At 31.4% G+C, this 24,475-nt stretch overlaps 1 protein-coding gene across 5 annotated transcripts in view; it reads left to right on the top strand.

Annotated features, from left to right (window-relative positions):
- LOC132723425 (uncharacterized) overlaps window positions 1–24,064 on the top strand; it is a 54,150-nt gene extending 30,086 nt beyond the window's left edge. For 2 of the 5 annotated variants that reach the window (XM_060708145.1, XM_060708144.1), the window contains exons 2-9: window positions 2,372–2,575; window positions 10,211–10,421; window positions 11,825–11,964; window positions 14,318–14,491; window positions 15,240–15,335; window positions 16,022–16,141; window positions 16,567–16,646; window positions 19,534–24,064. In XM_060708145.1, coding sequence (XP_060564128.1) covers window positions 2,372–2,575; window positions 10,211–10,421; window positions 11,825–11,964; window positions 14,318–14,491; window positions 15,240–15,335; window positions 16,022–16,141; window positions 16,567–16,625 — 1,004 coding nt within the window. In that variant the 3' untranslated portion in view covers window positions 16,626–16,646; window positions 19,534–24,064. The remainder of the gene's footprint in view (window positions 1–2,371; window positions 2,576–10,210; window positions 10,422–11,824; window positions 11,965–14,317; window positions 14,492–15,239; window positions 15,336–16,021; window positions 16,142–16,566; window positions 16,647–19,533) is intronic. The other 3 variants (XM_060708147.1, XM_060708146.1, XM_060708148.1) reach the window with 3 other exon arrangements.
- The last annotated feature ends 411 nt before the right edge of the window (window positions 24,065–24,475 follow it).

Raw genomic sequence — 24,475 nt, 5'->3', positions numbered from 1 at the left:
GTGGCTGATTTGTTCCATGTCGTATTTTCGCTCTGTGCGGTGACGACTTTGTCGTATTATCGTGTTTTCGCCTTGTGCTCCGTGGAGCGAAAGTACTACAAAATGTGAACTTTGCTGTATTTTCGTGTTCTCGCCCGGGGTCGCGTAACGAAGATACGCCATGGCATAAATCAAACACCATAGGCTTTCCTTTTTCTTAGACAAACAATCGTAATCAGTTTTGAGGCTTCATGTTGTCATTATGTAAAAAATAAATGAGTATAGAGGATATATGTGGCGACGACAAAGTTTTTGCGCTACCTTGAAGTCTGAAGTCTGTCATATTGCCTTGCTCGCAATCTTTATTTTTTGTTATAATGATGATATATCTTTTTTGAAAAATTGTATAATATGATAGCCCAGATGTTTCTCATAACAATAACCGTTTTTTAAATCTTATTTATCTCATATTTAAGAAGGCTCAGCTGGCACTGTTAAGGCTTCTAATGAATGGTTTCTTACCGCAATGAGGGATTGCTATCTCAGAAAAGTTCAATACTAAGAAAAGAAAAAAGGTTGCAGTCTCGAAGAAACACAGAAATAAATCCTTATATAACAAAATTAATATGCATATTTTTATTAATCGAATGAAACTAAATTAGGCACAGCAATCATATATAAGACTGTGGTAACCTTGAGGTTTATTACCTTGGAAATAGTGTTAATAAGTTTTTGCGTTTTATTGATTTTTCAAGATAATGTTTTTTTTCCGGCTGACAAATGACACATGACAATGCATGTTAACTTTCTTTGGATCACACTTCAACTTTGTATCAAACTGTAGTGGACAGATAACAGTACCGCGTAGATTATCAACATGGTAACATATACATGTAAACTAGAACATTATACATGTATATTAACCTACTTAAGGCAAAATTATAAATAAATAATGACTTTAACGAGATTTGATGAAAGAGACTCATATGAATTATTAAATATCACGGTTGATAACCCGGCTGAAACTTGAAATCGTGAATTCGTTAATGCTGTATGTTTAAAACGAGAATTCATCAGTTAGAATTGTGAAATCGGAAATTCATGAAATTGAAATGTCCCAACGGTCTTTCGTACACGGTTGATAACTCTGCTGAAAATTCGACATTTATCTCTTGATTTCAATTGTCAGTTGACTTATTCACGATATCAGATCGATTAATCAGTTAATCATTTATAAATGCAATATAAATGTTGAATTAATTTAAAACGTTTGATCGTGTCATTATCAACTTCATCATTCTAATTTGTTATAGCACGTAATAATATATTATTCATGTCATATCATATGAAACTCGTATTTGTTCATCAAGCAACGATCTTCCTTTCCGTACCATAACATATCATACTGTTAAATGCATTATATTTTGCAAAGTATATGTTACTCCTGCGTATCGTTTGATACATTATTGTATCAAATCGCTTCATCTGAATACTGATTAAACCGTAGTAATATTCAGTGATTATTGTGACTTTGGTGCATTAAGACTTTTATTAAACAAAAAAAGAAGAAGATAAAATTGGCGTAACAACAACAACAACAACAACAACAACAACAACAAAACACGAACAACATTACTTTAACGTATCTGTTAATTGTGCAACTGTATGGTGCTTAAACATTCCCTAAACCAGTGATAATGCATACTACAATGTTTAACGCTTCAATCCTCATTTTTTGTACATTAATAGAGAAAGTTATAAAAAGTTATGTACGAATTCTGTAACCTCATTAACTAACTTATAACAAGAGAGCAACATTCCATAGCATTGAGAAAAACATTTCCCCAATGGAATAAGCAATAAATACCAAATATTGTCACTACCTATAATTTTACCCAGTAACGCCAGACATGGCAAACAGTAAAGTATCAATTATGCATGGGGTTTTCCCTGTGTATGTTGTAATAATGAGAACGAAGCTGAGCTCCACTAGTTACAATCAATATTTTGCTAGTCATGAGGGAGTATGGCCTATTCATATTATTAGAACATTAACATTCCTTTCGTATGAAGATATCTAGACAAAACAAATTGTTCAGCCAGTCTTGTTGTTGCTCATAAATCTCTTTACCATTTGAAATTAGTACAACTGAGTAATAATAAAATATGCGGACATTTCAAAGCATTTACAACAGCCAGGAACATTTAATCTATCTATTTAACAAGTCTCATCCGAAAAAGGTATTAGTTACTTTATTGGAAGTAGTGAGAAATCGAACTCGCCGTTCCTGAATGAGCAAGTCTTCTATTAGACCCCTGGACACACTCTAGTTTAAACTCAGGAAAACTATTAAACAAGTTACATAACAATGACCTGTTTTGTATTTTACAGGTGCAAGTTCGCTAAATGTTAACAGATTGAGACGGTTTTCGGACAACGATCAGAGAACTCGAAACAAACGTAATGCAACACTATCGTATACCGAAGGTACAACAGCGGATGCAGGCGGTGGGGTAGAGGAGCCAGCATGGACGAAATATTACGGGTTCGACTCCTACAAGCAACGAAAACCCTATCAAGAAAATCCGAACAAAAGTAAGTGTTTTGTTAGCTCCATTTGGGCGTCATGTGAGCGACGTCATGTTAGCTTTCAAAAAAATTGAACCCAATTATTATAAAGAAAAGTTAGTTATTTATTTCTGGGAATTTGTGATATTATTTTTCCTACACCTGAACTCATATAAAGCCTATATTAGAAACAATGCTGTTTTTCTGTCACTAGTATATCATGTAAAATAAAGCGATGCGATATTATGCCAAAGCCTCATAATTTATGAGGTAATAATGGCGTTAATATCCTAATGAAGTATTAATTATGATTGCACATTCATTATCTATCTTGTCGGAAACTATTGTTCTGTTTTACCTCAGCTACTGTTATCAGTTACTGTAAGATATAGGAGTCATGTAATGGTTGTTTTGTTTATTTGTTTGATTGCATTGTATGTCACATAATCATTGTAACGGCCTTATGGTTACTTCCCAGCTTTACCGATGAAAGGTCTCACTATATGTATATGTCTTCTTGACGTTGATATATGTACTTTACAACACTTCTTTTCATAAAGTTTTTAGTATATGTGTTACATTAGCCAAACCGTATTATATCATGCTATAAAACATAAATAGTACCTCAGACAAAGAAAGCTCGATGGCGTGCTAGCAAATGCTCCCTCCTGTCTGACACTCATTAGATTATAATAGAAAATATCGATGTGTTGAGACATTTTGGAAGTAATATGGAAATAATTGGCTAAATAGCCTTTGTTTTTTTTGTTCATGAAGATATGGGGTTACAGCATGCGACCCGTAATGTACATGATATTAATGTGTCGCCCATATTCAAGCTAAGATACCATAGATGAAAAGGTGACAGCTGTTTGCATTTCAAGGGACCGGACAAGTTAACGGTTGGCAACAAACAAATATCCATACCATGACAAAAACAATTATAACATTATAGTAACCGACAACAACTGAAAATTACGGTGGCACAAAGGTGACATGTGTGTGATTTTATTTATCTCGTGGCCACGAGATACTATGTCGTGGCCACGAGTTACTTAGTCGTTGCCACGAGTTACTACGTCGTAACTACGAGTTACTAAGAAACCGGCCCTTTTCTTTGTACTTAAAAACCAGTAACTTTTTGTTCAATAAACGTCTAAATATTCCATATCTTTGATTTATCGATATAATTAATAATAATCACAAATAGCAAACACCTGACGCTCAGGAAATAGGACGGAGAAATTACAGAAAATTGTGACTTCCCAATTCTATCGGGTCCTATCAATACACTGTACACGCTTCAATCTAAATCATTTGAACGACACTGGCCAGTAATTGCATCCTGCATCACTGGCAGTTAGGCGTCTTTTATCTTTTGTTGTCATTAGAAACAGTTTAGTATCTTAATTAATGAAGAACTAACTACCACAAGTGAATTAATATTATACAAACACCACTATGCATTGTGAGAAATGTGGTTATGTTTACTGTTGTTGCTAATAATAATAATAATTACCTACGTATGTTGGAATAAGCTATGTGTATAGTCCTGTCATAACGATTTGTATCGGAAAGATGTAATATAGTTATTATAAGAATACAATGATCTGGGTCATGCATTAAAATTCTAGCGGATCTTTCCAGACAGAATAACATAAAGTTAATTGTGATACTTTCTAGTAGAACTTTGCAAGTCATAGATCAAAGGGACACTCCGGTTAGGTTCGTTTTACCTGCCGGGCTGTCAACATGTTTTAGAGACTACTACAATTTGATGAAGGTCTAGTCCAATCACTTGTGTGCCATATTTAAGATGCATTGTTTCCTTTGTTTCTTTTATAATAGTTATTTATATAGTTTAAAATGTCCTACAATGACTTTTAACAATTGCGCTTAATATCGATTTCAAATTTATCTACGAGTATATTTTTGTAATATTCTTTACACATTTTGTTCATTTAAACTATTAGTGCCCCACTTGGTCTATTTAAGATTTTCATTTTTTTTATCGATTCGTATACATAGTTCGGGTTCGTTTTTGTACATTGTATACACGCAATGCGTATTTTGTACACTGCATATTTAATTATTGTCTTTATAACTGTAAAATGCTTTTTTGATACCGAGAATTTTTTAACGTCAATATGAATGCTTATCGGTCCAATATAAAAACGTTTGCAATACATGTATACATCTTGGTATACCATATTACCTTAACTTTTATATGATCGATCTGTAACAGACTTTCTAACATCAAAGAATTGTCTAAAATATATAAAACATGACTGTATTATATATCAAGGGAATTCGTAACAAACGAGATACAGGATCGCTCCAATATATATCGTCTGCTACTTCAAACAACAAGATAACCAACATGTTGTCTAAAGTAACATGCCATCACTAAATAGTTAAATGTCATCGTGGCAATAATATACAATAGTTCCAGAATATACGTTTATCTTTCATCGTTCATTTTGAAGTAATGCTAAAAAATGGAACATTAATGACGTTTGAAAAAAAGCATTTTTTTAAATGTCTGCCATATATGATATGAGTCATGACATTATAATATATTTGCACAAAGGTTTGGTTTTATTCTAACCTCATTTATCAGTCTATAAGGTTATCTGAATTATAAATTTATAATAAAGCACAGTTTATTGCTAGACTACAGTTCAATATTGTATTGAGACATTTATAAACAGCCCACACATTCCATCTGCGCATGCGTGATATTGCTTTGACACGGCATGGTCATATTTACAGATAATTTATACCATTATATACCGTTGTTTTCAAAATTCAAACCGGTATCCCCCTTCAGCAACAACACACCTTCGAGCGATTTCATATAGGAAAATAAAATTCAGAAATTGAAACAAAAATTAAAAGGATAAAAATTGTAACAGGACATAATTTCTAAGAAGCAAATGCCTGTTTCAGTATAGAGATATTTAGCAATACATCTGTAAATTATTACTGTTGTCTTATTAACACGGTGATTAACCGTCATACAGGAAGCAAACAATGGTTATATTAACACTTTACACTTATGATGATTATCAAGAACATGTGCCAGTAACAACAAGATATTACCAGACTTTGTGATTACTTACGTCAGCATGACACAATACATTGTCCAATGTTAATAAAAGCCATAGTGTACACATTGTAATATATAATATGTATATAATGTACAATATATATACAGCACAACCTCTGTAGAGCAATACCTTTGGTAGTCCAAAATGTTTGTAACCACTGAAAGATGTTGCTTTAAAGGGGTTCAATTTATAATGAAGTCTTATTTTTGGGAAAGACATTGTACTGTTGAAGTAAACAGGTGGTTGTTCTACGAAGGAACGTACTGCAAAAGATGCACTGTATTGACAATATATTCAAATATATTATTGAATTTACAAAAAGAAATCATTCCGCAATTAAAGAACTTCTTACTAAACAAGTATTTTGTAAAAAAAAATCATGAAGTTGATAAATATACAATAGTCTTACTCTATTTATTCAACATTGGTAGTACAAACAAAACGAACATGCTTATTTGATTATTGTAAACGGTAATATATCATCAGTGATGTTGAGGTCCTTGGTAAACATAATCTTGACTTCTCTCTGTCCTTATGAATCCAAAATAACAAACAATATTGCTCAGAGAAAGATAGTTATTTTTTACATATGTCGTGGCATTTGTTAATGAACATTAATTGCGTGGTTACTAATGTAACTAATGTAATCATAACATACAATACTTGCATAAAAACTGCACACCCGAGTGTAGAAGACGTGCATTAACGTATATAATCACGCGAACATACGCCATTGTTACATGTTTTCTTTTATAAGCATGATTCAGAGAGCAATGTAAATTATTAAAACGTAATTGTCAAATGACATCTCACTCTCACGTAAAAACCGCTTTCTTTTATACGAAACACATACATGTATAATGTAATGGAAAAGTATCGAATCAGACGTATACTTTTATACAAGAATATAACTAATGCACATTGTTTAATACTCGTACATGAACCTCGCACTGTTCGCTCGGGCTTTAATTGCATGGTTGTGCTTCTTAACACGTTCAAGCAAGAAAACAAAAAGATGCATTTACACTCTATTCAAATTTATAAAGCACACATAAAAAATACATTCGTTAAAGCTTTGATACATGCGATGATTCAAAATGTTGCTCTGATGTCGAAAATGTATTTTGGAAACGGCAAAAGTATCTAGGATTCACGACGATTAAAACATAGGCATAAGATGTTACAAAATATAATTTTTGCTATTCAGAAATAGTGCAGCATGTGTGACATAATGTGCATATTCTGCAGTTAAAAAAAAACAAAGAAAATATATCGACTTGACATGTGAAATAAAGTAATCACATCTTTTCAAAGCGTATGATATATATAATGTTACACTGTATACATACATATATGTCAATCGGCACAAAAAGAGTCTGTTTATTAAAAGCCTTCTGAAATTGAGAAAGGGAATACTGTTGTATTTAAATGGCTAGGGAATTTACAATTGACTACATATAGGATCGGTGAATCAAAGCATCCTTTATATCAGACAAAGTTATGTAACAAACACGATGTCTAAAGTAAATAGAAACTCCCTAAAGGTAAATGTCATTGTTCGATACACTGATTAACATAATTATACCAAATCACCAAGCCCTTTACTTGATAGAGAGGAAGATAATATTTCTTAGTTAAAAACAAGACTTACAAAGACACGAAATGATATAAAAGAAAATGAAAAAATGGCCGCAAGAAATCATTAGTGTTATTTTTTCCATGTAAGAAAATATAGTAATATGATATATAAATGACACTTTATCCTATTTAATTAATCTAATAAAGTTTGATAAGTAGCGAATAGGTCGTTCAACCAAATCAACCAAAAAAGTGTTTCGTCAAAGAGAAACAAGTAATATTTTTGTAACATGAGCTAAACATAATTATCTTTATTACATTTTTATATATAATTAATGTCATTTTCTGAATAAGAATCTTGTTTATTATACCTATACGTAGAAACATCGAGAACGTTAAGAAAATCTAAAATAGCAAAACAGCAGCACGTGGAAGAAAAAATACAACAGTATAACATCAAATGATGAAGAAAATTTCCAACTCAAAGTTGCTAATCTTTATCTTGTCATACTATATGATATATAAAAGAAAACTAACTATGACATGATACAATACACTTGTAATACACAAGTATGTAAATATGATATGACGCGTTTGATGTTTTAATGCATTTGTTTTACAAGTAGGTCTAATCTGGGAGGACGGCTTTTCCGTCTTTTAATATCTAATTTAAATAAAACGAAAACAATAATATTTTGTCCAAATGCTGATTTGTATTGTGTAAAATGTTCGTTTCTTAAATTTATTACATGTTTATTATAAATTATCGCATCTTCCTGAGCTTATGATAAGTTTTAACAAATTTTTGTCAACAATTGCTACATGGTTTTCATCAGTTAAGGATACTTTAATGAATAAAATAATAAAGTCAATTGCAATTAGGAGTTTAAAGATTTTCATGTAATCTTGTTGTAATCTTGCAACCGAAGGATTACATTTAAAAACAAAATCTATACTTCGCAACAAGTGTCATGTAGTAGCCGTAAAAATTTCCATTTACTTCACTTCAGTGTTGTTATATTTTTTCTGGTCCTTCGGAATCATTAATTTCAGCATTTTTAAGTGTTGAAATTGAGTACCGCTCAAGTTGGTGCTAGGGACGTTGGGGATGTTGCTATTTTGCATCACCCCCCATGTACAGACTTAATCAATCCAACTCTGCAATGTTCATGTAATTTAGTTGTGATTTAATGCTACAGAGGCATCACATTTTTTCCAGATTTTTATACAAGTCAGGTCCTTAAGTCAGTATTTATTTGTTTTTAAGATAGATAAGTGAGTGTAATGATACTGTATCAAAAGCTTTTTATCTATCCAGTCTGAAATGTCAATGCTTTTATCAACCATTATCCAAAGGTATAATTTTCAATCATTTGATCTCAATTTAGACAATTTTCTAGCAATACATTCTTATACTTTGTTCCATTGAAACGAATTGTCGAGAAAGCATATAGTTGTGGTTTGTTATATATATGGTATCATAAAATAGAAATTGATATTGAGATGTGGATTTCAATGCTTCGTGAACTTTTATGAAACATTATTCTAGGGTAATGGTTAAATATTTCAGGAAAATTAATTTTAACATTTAAACTGATTTTACACACCGCATTATTTTTTATTTTCTATTTATTGTTCTTTATGTTCTTTCCATGGTTGTCAAGGGATGTTCCCTTCCCAAGTTTTTATATGCACAATTAAATAAAATGTATAATAATCCTTTAAATTATTTATCTATGAAATAAATACGGGATACCTATTGATTATTTCAGCCTCAGTTAATTTTATAAATTCCACAGAGTATTCAATTAATTAGATACAAGTATGTAGAAATTTTACATTCATTTGGTTTGTATAATAAATGAACAAAACAATTGAGTTGAAAACAATACTTTATATATACTTTAAACAATTTGTGGTCATATATAAGATTGTTAAATACATTGCGACCCTGACAGTTTATCTTAATATACAATTTTTAGACTACATTACAGAATTTGCGCTTCTTGACAATTATAATGATTCCCATATTACCATTTCTGACAATGAACAACTATATTTTCCATTTATATTTCTTACAGAGAATAGTTTTATGTCAACTATGTAATATATGTGTCATTGAAAATGAATTCCATTTCTACCCGTCTGTCAAAAATGCCATTATCTTCGTGAACAATTGTTGCCTACCCTTAGGACAATGTTGTCATAAAAGTGAAGATAATAACACCTAATGATATGTCGAAACAGCTATAGATCTCCTTGAAAAAAATCTGATTGAATCTAAATGGTTACATGAAATATATTGTTCACCGCAGTTCTGACAGTTTTGGGTATAGTAACTGTTTTAAAATCAACAATGATTTGGGAAAAAGATATGATTACATATATGTAGTTGAGGTCGAAATAAAATATTTTGCCTTTTCTGTTCACTCTAAATTCATTTATTTCGTTTAATGGTTTACCAGTAATAAAGGTTTCTTACAAGCATATGTCACTACGTTTAAGTGAAATAGATATATGTTTCTCTTAGTTATGGAATTGTTTCTTCCAAACCAAGATTGCATTCAATATTTACTTATGTTGTTCTTAAGCCTTCTTTTATTCTGGTAGTGAAAGATTGTAAGGGCAATATTTATCAGTTCCTTGTGTCGGCTTACCATGTCCCTGGTGGTTGAAATATATGTAGATACACCATGGAACAATTGATGCCAAAGAAAATCTATGTGATGGCTGAAATATTGTATTTGTCTTTGGTCTAGCATATAACATATAACATCAATGTGTCTATTCATTTCAAAGGTTCATTTAGGGCCACAGAGTCAGTATCATAAGTAAGTAAACGATTATGTATAAAGATGTCTACCTTAAGTTTGCTTGCTAGTGTCATGCGCTGCTACTATCATGTGCTCTTTATAAAAAAAATTCTTCGAACATAACAAAATGTATTATTTTTTTCTTGTGTATTTATTGTCAGAACCGACAATCTGCTTCAATAACAAAACAAAAGACAGCAATGGAGACCGCCTGCCACAATTCATCTGTCCAATGGATGACAGCCAATCTGAAGATTTGACATATTGCTGCGGACAAAAGACTGCTCAAGTTTGTTGCAACAGAACCAAATATAATGAAGAAAAAAGAAAAGAGAAACAGAAGTATAATAATGATGCAGACATAGATTTAGTGTAGGTATTTAAACACGAAATCCATATCTTAAGTAGAACTTATGCTAGACCACAATGGCTTTAATAACCAGTCATTGAGACGGTCAATGTATAACTAAAGACAATAGATTCAAAGAACAAACGGTTTTATCTAGTCGAAACGTAAGCTTTCTAAACAGATACGACGTTGTTTAATAGATAATAATATTTTTTGTTTTTGCGATGTATACTTATAGTTGTCAGTTTGTTAAAATTGCACACAAAAGATCTTTTTTGAAATTTACTTTTTGTGTTAACTGGTTAGTTTTTTCTTTGAAAAAATGGTTATGTTTTTAATTTGCATAAGGTGGTATTTCATTTCGCTTGTATGATAGGTGGCTGGAATTTTTTTATCTTTTGTCGTCAGTCAAAAACTTTGCAAGACATTAGTCAATGGTACATTAAACACTTACATGAATCTCTTTCAGATATTAGCTTCCATAATCTAGTTTTACTGTCCAATAGATAAACATATTCAACAACCCGAACTGTAGCATTACTTCTGTAGATAAACATATCATTCCTCAATATTCCAACTGTTGTTGCACTATAAGAGCTTCATTCCACTTACAGATAACAATAAGTTAAGCTCGATCAATACAAGTTAATGTTAAACCTCTTTCTCTTAAGACCATTTGCTGTTTTTATTGGAACATTTACGAGATTCTCCTCTAGGTCTATATAAGCGTCAATCAATTAACAATTAGTCGAGGTGTCCTTGAAGGCGTTTATGCAAAAACTGTATATATTAGAAAACATGATCGAATGGTTTCTTTTTATTAATTCCGGCTAGTACTTTTAAATATTCAGCTGAAAAGACATTTGTATATTCTATATTGAAAACTAGAAATGTAATTATTTCTACACTTTTCTAGCTTGATTCATATTTCTTATTAAGGTACTAGTACTAGGGAAAAACATCCTTTTTGTATGAACAGTTCATTTGTGCTCGGATAAACAAAGTAAAAAATGCACATATTGATCTCTCATTGTATTTAATTATTCGTTGACCACACTAAAAAGATATAGTAATAGCAATTTCTATATTTCACATTTATTATAAATTGATATTTTGATAATTGGTAACCAAACTTTGTTATTACAAAGTATCCAAATTCATATCAAAAAGGGGTACGCAAATTGATAAAACTGTTCGGTAATTTTGCAAAAAACGATTGTTGCAAATTTTCAATTTTTATTCTAGCTTTCATTTCTTGATTTCGTTTTCTTTTTCTGGTATAATATAACATATGTGTACTAACATTTCATACGTAGATTGTAAAATGAGTTTAAAAGGTAAAATGATTTTTCAGTTGAAATGTAAATGATAGCATTAAATGTATATTCGTGTTTGTTTATTTAGTTATCTTTGATTCGTCTAACAGGACAGCTATTGGTATATCGGCTGGATGTGTTGTCTCAATAACTTTCTGTATGTTCCTGTATTGCTGTTGTTGCCAGAGGAGACACGAGATACACGATGGGGTCAAACTGATGTGGGTTAGAAGATCGTTTGGCAAGGAGTGTAAGAAATATCTATATTTTGTAAATATATGCAGTTAGTTAAAGTAATTTAAAATGTGATAATTTTTTTGTTTGTGTGTGTGTTTATTTGTTTGTTTGTTTGTTTGTTTTCAAATATTGGGAATGTTAAAAGTAATATAACATATTTAACTATGGTCCTGTTGAAACGTTCTCTCGGCAGTTATTCCTAGTGGGGCCATTTTAACAAACAGTGTAAAATCATTGTCATTCTGGGATGGTTAACTGACAAAGCATTTTAGTTGAACATTGACTTTAACCCTGTATTTTTATGCTTACTTCTTAAGTCACATTTTACTGCTTTTTCTCACATAGTACATATTTTCAAGTATTTTTTCACTTTCCATGTACGATTTCAGGTCCACAAAAAATCAAAGGTTTAAAACATTTGAAATGAAATTGTAAAGGCACAATGTGTTCAGCAGCCAAATATTGTTTACATTACTTAGATAAGCTCCAATGTAACAAACACAGACGCTTGCACAATCACTTTTATCTTTAATTATTAAGAACTAACAAGACTTACATGTAAAACTGCTTGCCAATATTTTAACAACTGCCAACATTAGTTAAAGAAATGTTCAGTATCAAGTTCCTACTTTCCAAGAATCGCATGCTACGAGAACAGCTCGTCTTAAATCCAGCAATTCGTCCATACATGTCAGTATCTATTAGCTGATTAGCTGATGTTCTGACAGGTTTATCGTTAGTTTGGTGTGATGCTCGTACGCCTTGCTAGATTTTTATTGATGGGTTATCCAATTACAGGCGTTGCCATTCTTTATGTCATATGATAACAAGTGGCACACAATACGTTTGTTCCTAAAATATCTTAATGAAGGAATCTTACTTGCAATTTGTGTCACTAAAAGAAGCTTGCTGTGAACTGGACTCATTTTTATTTGTTTGTTTATTTGCAGTGAAAAACAGAAATGGTAATGAAAAGTTTTTTAATCTCTGGTGACCACACTGATCTGTCTTTAACTTTGTTTTCGATATACATGTAAAATCCACTTTGCATGACATTTAAACGTAAAGACAAAATGTTCAGCAGCTTGTTATTGCAGCTGAAAAGAGCCTGTTTGTCTATTTTTTCCGTTTATTTTGTTTTGTGACCATTTAGAAATTGAAAACAAATACCCGTCCACTTAAATTGATTGTATCGAGGTATTCCTGGAATAAATATAAGTTCTAGTAAATATGGCAAATATTTCAGAACGTAGTACATTCAAACTATTAAATTAACGGTGTCTTTGCCGATGATATAGTTGATCTTTCATGTTTATTTCTTAACTTAACATGTGATAAGTGCTGAGTACTTTTCGATTGATAAACATTTGAGAATTGATAGATTTAATGATTTAAAGAACTAAATTTATTTAAAAAAATAACTCAGTAAATGTTGAATTTTGCTTCAGCCGGTGCAAGCGGTCGTGTGCGGTAGCTTACTTACATTTACTATTACTATAAATAAACTCAATCAAACCGGTACTGCAATTTTTGTCGTACAAGTAACTTATAAACATGTTTGAGGCCAAAGCATGGAACCATCGAAATAAAATGTAATATCTAATATACACATGCACGGTTTGATATATTGTCAAAAACATTCAGAACCTTCCTCAATTGTCATATCAAATCCGACCAGCACGTCTCACTTATCTAACCACTGAGATAAAACTTTAAATCAGCTGATTTTTATTACTGCATGTTTAATGATAAAGAATTTCAAAACGATACTTTTTTGTGTTGATTGAACATCTAATTTGATTACTTTCATACTTATCATTACCATGTATCATAACGTGCATGTAATCTTTAAATATATTACCCGGGAATGTAATAATAAACAAACAAAGATCCTATATTTTCCATAATTTGCAATATGTAATCGTATATATATTGTCATTTCATCATATAGTATGCGTACAAAACACACAATAATATCAATATATTAAATATAAATCCAATGCTTATTATGTTTAACATATGAATGAAGTTTGTTTGATTGATTGGGTTTTACGTCACGCCGACACAGTATTGGTCATATGGCGACGTTCCAAGGAAGACCTCAGGCACGAACGGGCACCTGAGTAGAACCTCCGACGTTCCGTATTAAGCTAGCTGGATTTCTTCCTCACATGAAAGAATATAAAGTCCCTACCGGGATTTGAACCCATAACGGTGAGGGGCAAGTGGTTTGAAGTCATTGACCTAAAACACTTGGCAACGGACGCCCCTATTAATGAACTCGTTGGATAAATATATTCTTACAATGTATTTGCCTTTATCAACATTTCTCTGCATAACACAGCGAAATATTCATTTTACTTTAGTGAACAGATTAGAGCAACCGGCGTACCAAGATCACATGACTGTGGTTAACAGCATTACAGGCCTGAGGGAAACAAGCCGACAGGGAAGTAGACAAGGCAGTAGACATGGCAGTCGACAAGCTAGTCGACAGGGGAGCATCAGAAGTAATAGAAGTAGACAGGGGAGTTTTAAAGGTACGTTCTAGTGTCAGGCTTGTCAATACGTATTAGAGTAGTTATTAATGTGGTAGATTGACTAACAATTGAACTATTCCAAAAATTATTTACAACAGCAGGTGTTAAATGCAAAATAACTGATATACACCATATTCCGTTGGCCTCAACTTGGCCATATTCCGTTTCTGCATTGTTTTTGTTTTTTTCGGGATTATTGATTCCAAACTTATTACTGGTGGAAATTGGAATTGGCAATCTGCTTGCAACTATTACAGTTTAACATTGTTTAAATTCGCTCAAGGGACCTTTCCTTTTCAGACTTTGTAGAATACTATTAGGATTTCTGCTTTCTATTGTTGGCTGCGTTAAGGCATTACACAAATATAAATATTGATAAAAGTTGCCTTTCTTTTGAAAAAAAATATAAAAACGTGCAAAAAGTAAAATCGAAATAGAAACTAAGAGCCGTAATTGTTATTCGCACAATTATTTATATATTTATTTCAAATCAGATTAAGATTCACGGTCTGTTTGGGATATATCAAATCAGACAATTATGTTGTGATTGTTTATCATATATATACATTGCTGACACACATAATAAACTTCCTTCCTTCATGTTAATGTGTATAAAACATAATCATATTTGTATCCCGCTTTAATTATTAGCAAAATGTATTTATTTCAAATAGAACTATAATTTACTTTTTTCAAATAGAACTATTACTTTTTGAACTTGTTTATGATGTCAACATGCTTTTCTTAGGCGGAAGTAGAAATCCCAGTGCTGCTCCGACACCATCCATTAGCCGCCGAGCATCAAACGATCATCACGATCGAACACCACTAAAACATCAGAAAGGTTGTTTATATATAATTTTGCTATATATATATATCACCACAAAGCTCGTGTAAATCATTCTTATTTTGTCACTTTCGTCTTGCAGTGAGAACTTTTGCCTCTAGAGAACGGTCAAAAGAAATTGATTAATTGGTCGTTTTTTTTGCTTTATAATTTACTTTTACGTATATATCAAGTAAAGTGACAAAGTAATCAGATTTCACACGAAGTTAAAAACACAAAAGCTTTTATGTTGCATATGTTTTTTAGGTTTGTGTGTTTTATACAAAATGTAAATCAAGAACTGCTACATTGTATATATATTTATGATTGCTAAGTTATGTATACAATACGTTTGCTAAGTTGCTTCAATTTGAGTTCTCATTTTCGAATGACAAGTATTTGGGCGTTCATTTGAATATCACAGAGAAAATGTTTAGCAATTATATTTTTCATTTTTAGTTATTAAGTTATGATGTTTCTTTTGCTTGTCTGATATCATAGTATTATTATCCTGATTTTAATTAATGCATGCGTCTAAGAATTATTGTAAAAAATGCATTACTTTCACAATCCAATGTACTCCTGTTTGCAAATGTATTGCAACGTATGCTTTTGTCAACTTCTAGTAATTGCTTTATTGGAAGTACCGTCTTAAGCGGCGGCGCACATTCCTTATTTTTGAAATGGTATAACTTACATTAAAGGTACTGGTGACAGAAATCATTTAGGTTTAGATGTACCTAGCAACGTAGTAATAACCGTCACGACGCCGTCGGATGAACATGGACCAACCGCGCCTTTGCTCAAAACTGCTCATCATGAGAGTATGTATATTGTTTTATCCAAGTTTTGATTTATACACATGTCTTTATAACACTGTTAGCAACGCTCGTTTATCTAGAACTTCTGTGCATAATGCAAAACCTTGTCAATGAATTCTCTTTTATTTGACCTTTTTATGCACATACATTTTGTAGGGTCATACATTGTTGCTATGTGTCGATGGAAACGAAGGTTGATGCGAGAAATAGAATAGATGTTTCAGTCATGCTTCAAATAGAGAAGTGAATGAGTTTGTTGCATTTTCAAGAACATAGAAACAGTTTTGACAAAAAATATAAAAATAATGTTAATAACATTCTTTTTAAACGTTTATAAGACAATGTAGGTATTGTAATGACAAAATTTAAGACAAACCAACTACCTTCCTTCTTTTCCGTGATGCCATCATTATTCTTTGATATTTAAGGATGCAACCCAGTACATGTACATTTTGACGACGTCATCATGACGTCATCGCCTTCCTAGCCTGACCAATAATATGTATAGGTGAGAGCTCGTAGGCTTCCTGGATTTTTTAGTTTGTGTGATTCACGTGCATTGCTTGTCAATTTCTTAGTTTTGAGTTAGAATTAGATATGCTATTTCACAGATTTGTAATTTGTGATTTATTGCCAACATGAACATAATATTTACCGTTTCCACAATAATACATGGACGCTTTGTGTATTTGTTTTTACTTTTATCCATTTATTTTCGAAAATATGATAAAAATGTAAGATATACATTACATCATAGTCCCAGCATGCTACAAGCTAATATTTTGTTTGCATTTTTACACTAGATTCGTTTTTTTCAAAACAGGTTTAGTTTATATTAAAATGTAGCACCTGTTTTCATTTCATTCCTAGAATAGACGTCCTTTCGATTTCACTGCTAGGCAATTGGTACAATAAAAATCACATTTTAATAAATTCTTATTATCATTTATTTAAATCCATCAAATTACCACAAATTTGAATATCAATTTAAATGCATTCAGTAATATTACAAATCATGAAAACGTTAAAGATTCTTCATGTATTTATAATATTGCTTTGTGATGAATATGTTCTAAATAAATTCACTATTTTCATTACTGTAACACGTAAGTCATTACTGTTAAACGTTAGCCATTTTTGTTACACGTTTAACCCTAACTAAGCTTTGGAACAAATCAATGAGTGTGAAGGTTTTCAATATTAATATACTTACAGCATAGAGCCTGATCTGGCTGCACGGAGGTACAATCTGACCTTGCTTTGATGTCGCAAGCACTTTTAGCTCCAGTAAATTAAGGATTAACTTTTGTATGTGTTTGTACACGATACAGTAATGACTTACAGTAATGGCTCACATGTTACAGAAATGGCTCAAATGTTACATTTTTAGATCACATATTACTGTATTGGCTCACGTGTTACAGTATTGGCTCATATATTACAGTATTGGCTCACATATTACAGTGTTGGCTCACATATTACAGTATTGGTTCACATATTACAGTATTTGCTCACATATTACAGTATTGGCTCACATATTACAGTATTGGCTCACATATTACAGTATTGGCTCACATATTACAGTATTGGCTCACATATTACAGTATTGCCTCACATATTACAGTATTGGCTCACATATTACAGTATTGCCTCACATATTACAGTATTGGCTCACATATTACAGTATTGGCTCACATATTACAGTACTGGCTCTTCTATTACACTATTGGCTCACATTTTACAGTATTGGCTCACATATTACAGTAAAGACTCGCATATTACAGTTATGGCTCACGTGTTTACATTGATTGCTCACATATTACAGTAATGGCTTACGTGTTACAGTAATGGCTTGTATCTTACAAACGAGGCTCACATGTTACAGTTATTGCTCACATGTTACTGTAATGGCTCACATGTTTACATGAATGGCTCATATGTTACAGTTGTGGTTCACATGTTACAGTAATGGCTATCGCATTACAGTTATGGCTATCGTGTTACAGTTATGGCTCTCATATTTCAGTATTAGTTCACATGCTACATTAATGACTCAAATGTTACAGTTATGGCTCACATGTTACAGTTATGGTACACATGTTACAGTTATTGCTCACATGTTACAATAATGACTCACATGTTACAGAAATGGCTCACATGTTGCTGTAATGGCTTACATGTTACAGTAATGGCTTACATGTTATAATAATGGCTCACATGTTACTGTAATGGCTCACATGTTACAGTAATGGCTCACATGTTACAATAATGGCTCACACGATACAGTAATGGCTCACATGTTACAGTAATGGCTCATATGTTACAGTATTGGCAGTATTGGCTCACATGTTACAGTAATGGCTCACATGTTACAATAATGTCTCACACGTAACAGTAATGGCTCACATGTTGTAGTAATGGCTCACATGTTACAGTAATTGCTCACATGTTACAATAATGGCTCACATGTTACAGTAATTACTCACATGTTACAATAATGGCTTACCTTTTACAGTAATGGCTCACAGTTTACAATAATGGCCCACATGTTACAGTAATGAAACATAACATTGTAAATTAATATAATAATAACGTACTAATACCGCAAATTCGTACAACTGTAGTAGTATACGTCACTTCTCTTAACAATGATAAAATCACATTTTTATCTTTGATAGGTGTCAAATATGGTGGCGCTGATTTATTACAATTATGAGCGTTAAATTGTCGCTAACGACAACACGATAAAGCGCCAAACGGCGCGTAAGCGCCTTGTCATCTTGCCCTGTCGCAAGCGAAACATGCCAAACTTGATGTCGCTTGACTCAAATGGAAGAATTGGTTTATTGGCGCTTTGATGCTTGCAACAACGAACCATGTAACAGCACGACAAGAAGCCAACCCTTCTATAACCCAAGCGACAGGGCGACATGACAACGCGCCGCTGTTAGGCGCGTTTCGGAGCGACAAGAAGAAAAGGCGATACGATATTTGTTCAGTTGTCGCTAGCGACAACGCAACTCGCGAAAATGTAACAAGTCAGCCACCATATTCAAACTAATTTTCAAACTTTCTAACGAGTAAATGCTTCATCAGTGGAAATAAAAGAAAGAATTATTTTGTCTAGAGAAAGGGAAATTTATTTACCGATTATTTACCGACTTGGCATGTCGTGTTCTTGTTTGTTTTGAATTTCGTTAACAATGATACTGTCTAAATTAGAATTGATTGCATTAACACTTTATCATCATTTTATAACTTGGATTTTTATTTTCCTAATGCAATTACAACATTCATTAAATTTTACCATTGATGGAAGATAATATAATAAATATTGAATTACTCTGTAATTACTTTACTGACAATTAACACACTGTTTGTTTTGTTTATTTCAGATCCAGAAACATAACTTTTTTCCATGCAATAAGCAGTTGTCATTGTTTTCAATGTTCTTTATGAACCAGTATTGTAAATACGGATGTGGACAATCTTCTTTACATGTTTAGCTTCAGTGTTAACAATTCACCATAGATCGATTTCTTCAACGTTTCATTTGAATAGTGCAAGTTTTTCGTACGTTTGTAAAGTGCACGACAAACACCATTTGCGGACATTTTAACCATTTGTATGTTTGGAAAATTGGAGAACTGTCGTCTGCTTAAACTGTCGTCTGCTTGATTTTAAATTTTGTTCAATTTTATTGAAATTGGAAACAAAATAAGAAAAGGAGGACTGTCAAATAAAGTACCCGACATGACACTTGTTTTATGGCCTGGTATCATGCTCTTTGCAAAGGCTGTTGTGATCGGTTTTAGTGGTGTAAGGGTTCATGTGCTTTTACCTTTTTATCATTGATGATTTTATTCAAAATAAATAAAAAAATAGCCACGAAGAATAGATGTATTCATTAGGTAAGAAATGACCATGTAATTATATCAACTCATAGTGTCTGATCATTTAAAAAATCAAATTTGTCTTTTAGCTTACATGAATAGTAAAATGCTCACTTTTTGTCAATTTGTGTATTTCCCGTTTTAAAATTTAAAACATTACTGATTAGATTATGGCAAGCATTAAAATGTCACATCATCAATAAAAACATAACATGTTTATACATTTATAATTATACACAATTTATCGTTATTTGTTCAAATGTATATATTATTTTTTCATTTCTTTAGGTTTCTGGTCATTCATATTTTTTATGATTTGAAGAACGAATTATTAAAAAATCTATAAGAATGTGAAAAATGCAACCATTTTTAGCGCAATTCTGGCAAAGTTGATCTAATTGCAGATTTTATTTCCAGACAAAGATATTTAGTTTCATTGATTTAGAAATATCTCTTCGTTACCATAGTAATCTTATAGAACATACATAACTTACAATGGTTGTAATTAACATTTTTAAATAAATTTTGCATGTATAACGTTACCTATTTCTGGCGTTATGTAATTATCATATATACAAATGAGCTTGATTTTTCATTTTTAATAAAAGTGAACATGTGCATGTAAAACAATGGACTAAACAGATACTCTGTAGGGAAACTATTAGAGAATAACATTTATATTATTATACTACGCACACAATTACTAGGGAGGGCACAAAAACATGTTGAAATAATTGTCCTCTGGGTGTAATGGAAGTCCCTGTAAATTAAATATGTACAATGTAAGTAATTAAATTAACTGGAAATAAGATAGAGTCAAGTATCTGCACAGCAATATATCCTGCAAATTATATAAATTGAAGTAAAACAGAGAAAATGCTGTTGATTTATCATGAATATAAAATATAAGAAATATTAGTAAGGGAAATCAATAATGAGCAATATATTATTCTAATTTCAGACATATAGGATTTAGTCTTAAAAACGGATGCTTGTGTATATAAGAAATATTTTGCTTTGGTCGGAAAGTCATTCAACGGGCACATATATATGTATATGTAAACACCTACCCCTATTTTCCCCTTTCTTTGACAACGCTATGATACATTCAAAATTCAGGCAATTTTAAATATTTTACGAAAAATCTGCTTAACTTTAATAAGACAATGTAGATATTGTATCATCTAATTGGAGATAAGTTTGCATTATATCTTATTTCGATATTGATAGAAAGTAAAAATGTTACTGACGTTGTTATGCACAAAATGTATTTCCTGTATTTATATTAAAGTGATTTTGATACAGATGCACCGGTTATTTGCAACACCGACCTCCTTTATAAGTGACCGGGAAATACATTTACGTACTCGTTCTTCTTGTGCTGATCGGTACAGTTGACAAAAATACGGTTGATTACAAGAGCCGAATGATCACCGTATTTTGGACGGGTGATAACCGTAACTTACTGGCATCTGTACGGATATTTAGTAATGATTTTCTTGGGTCAGCATGATAACATTTCTCAAAAAAGACATAAGAAGAAGAGGCGAGTTTTCGGAATTTAAATTTTTTTAGGAATATTATACGGGATTCAATGGTCTCAAAGGCAAATTTTTCGCTGTTCTTCGAATGTTTTTGGGGGGTGGGGGAGGGGAAGGGGCTTGTAGGGAATGTTAAGCTGGGGTCATTGTTGCAAATGTCTGCTGCATAACATGTGTAAAATGTTTCATTAGTTTCAATAGTTTCATTATACATGAATGCATGCATGTTTTAACGTAGACAAAGTTTTAAAATGTATGTTTGTTCCGACGAAATTGTACAATATTGTACATGTATGCTTCACTGTAATTGCCTTTTCCTGAAGTTAGTGATGTCATGTAACATATATTGAGTATTCATTATACTTGTTTTTTGATCCATTCATAACGTTTGTAAATATTTAAACATCTAACACAAATTATGGTCATAGCATTTGACAACAAAAAAGTAAAAGAACGCGGTCCATTTGATCTTATAAGTGTTTATTAAAATTTAAAACAACAACTGCATTTAAAACTACATGTATTGAAAGACACGGAAGTTTCATTTATATCGCATATCCTTCTGACAATATCATAGCATTAGCTTTAAGATAATTTGTGACTTTCTACACACCATACAATAAAGATTAAATTCAGTTAACCAAATAAATGAATTACTATTGATTTTTGCATTAAATATATATGCCGTCATTACCAACGATATTCTTGTTTTAACATTTTGGCATTTTAGCTGAATATACCAAGGTCTTCCTTAAAATATTAAATAACAGGGTTTTACATCGTCTAGATGATCTAGTTCAGAAATAAGTTGTATAGTATAAATACCTCAATTAATTTTTCAATTAAAATTAAATTCAAATGAGAAAGCAATTTGGTGTTGATTGAAATAGGACGTAATCGTGTAATGTTAGTGCAGATAAAATGCATTCATTTGAAGCTGAACAAAATAATATAAACATTAATTGTACTAAGACTTGATTTGAAAAGAAAACGACCTTACTGAATGCAGTTTAATTAATTTCAAGTTATTGTTTGTTTTGCTTCTTTTTTAGTACATCCAGTATCGCATTTAGTATTCAGTGTTCAAAGGTTTTTGCTCAAATTCACTACATGTTGTTAACCCTAAAGAAAATAACATTTATTTACAAAGACGGGTTAAGTTGATATAAAGAAAATACAGGTATGTTTTGTAAGTCTGACATATGACCAAAATTGGCTACACCTTAAAATGTCTTATCATTGTTGTAATTTATATGTGGTTGTCTGCCTCGACATTTTTGACTATGTGTCTTACCTCATTAACAGAAGCAAAAACTTCAGTTCGAGATACTGAAAAAAAATCCAGATAAGAAAATTGAGATAAATAAATATATTCTATATAGATAAAGAAAGAATGTAATACGGACTTTCACAATTGGATCGAGATAACGAAAATTGAGAAAAGCGATATCGAGATAACGATACCTGACTGTATTTATATTAAGGTAGCATAATTACCCATGTAATCCGATAAAATCAGATGATTTTAAATTAATTTTGATTAAAAAATAATGAGGTAGATTGAAAACATCATTACCATGCTTTTTTATATATTATCCTAACTTTATAACTTTGTTTAAGAGCGAATTTGTATACATTTAGCAATGTAAATTTATCAAATTTTATTCTATGCATGGGCCGTTAAAGTGCTTCAATAGTATCGAGAGATAACGTATGTTAGCGCAATTTATAACTGTTTTTTTCACATTTTCATCATCTCAAGGTTGAAAGTGTTTTTTACAATATTTTTTCCCAATTTTGTTAAATTATTGAATAGAAGATATAAATAAATACAAAGCACCAATGTAACTATAATTAAAGGCACATTAAGCCGTAGAAATAAAATACATGTTATTTGTTGCTTTTTTCTGTAGACAGAGCATACTGTTAACTTTAATAATTACCAAATTGCAAATGAAGCAATTTGTGGCTTAGGTTTTTGGCCATTAAGAAACATTTTGGAAACTTTTACAGGATATCAAAATATAAGTGTTAAAAATAAAAATATTTTCATTTTTTTTAAAGGCTTAATGTGTTTTTAAAACAGAAAAATAGAAGAATGATTACAGTAACATTTGATAACAACTGATTTTGGTTGAATGTTCGGGTAAACTGATTTTAATTTTATTATCCACATTACTATGATTATTGATAAAACATATTACGTAATTACATGTATACAGAAATTTTAGCAATATTCAGATTTACATTATTACAATCATGGTCGAAAAGCATGCATTTTTGTAAAGAAAATGAGAGAAGATGAAGATATTTTCTGTTTTTAAATTGATATGTTTTAACAATTGTCACATATATGCGTCACAAAATGTTATTGTGTATATTATAATGATGATTTTTACCATAATTATTATGAACGTTGTATTGTTTCTTGATATTTTACAATTTACGATTTTCAATTTTATGCACTTTTTCTAATAAAGTTTTCAGAAGTAGCACTTGTTAATCTTTTTTATTTTTCATTTGATATTAAGTCGCTGTATATTAGTTGCCTTTATCTAAAGCTTGTTGTAAATAAACAAACTTGGTGTTTGTGTCATACATCACGTAACGTCTTGCTGTTGAAGACCATCTGTGCTTCATGTTTGACCTAAATGGCAACCCAAATACAAAACACCAACCGTTCGTTCTCAAACTAAATAAGTTTCTCACTCTAAAGTTTCAAGGTCCCTTAATAACGCAACGGTGAGAGGCAAGTAACTATGACCACGACATTTTCCATTGGATGTTGATGTAAAACTCTATCATTTAAACAAATAATGTCAAACACCCATGCATTTATTTCAGATTTTTTTTTCGTAAGTGTTCTGTTGTTAAGCAAACATCATATAATACTACAACATAAA

Source organism: Ruditapes philippinarum, unplaced genomic scaffold (genome assembly GCF_026571515.1).
Source record: "Ruditapes philippinarum isolate M1 unplaced genomic scaffold, ASM2657151v2 ctg4476_1_1_1_1, whole genome shotgun sequence".
Lineage (NCBI taxonomy): Eukaryota > Metazoa > Mollusca > Bivalvia > Venerida > Veneridae > Ruditapes > Ruditapes philippinarum.
This window is presented reverse-complemented; position numbering and strand designations above follow the sequence as displayed.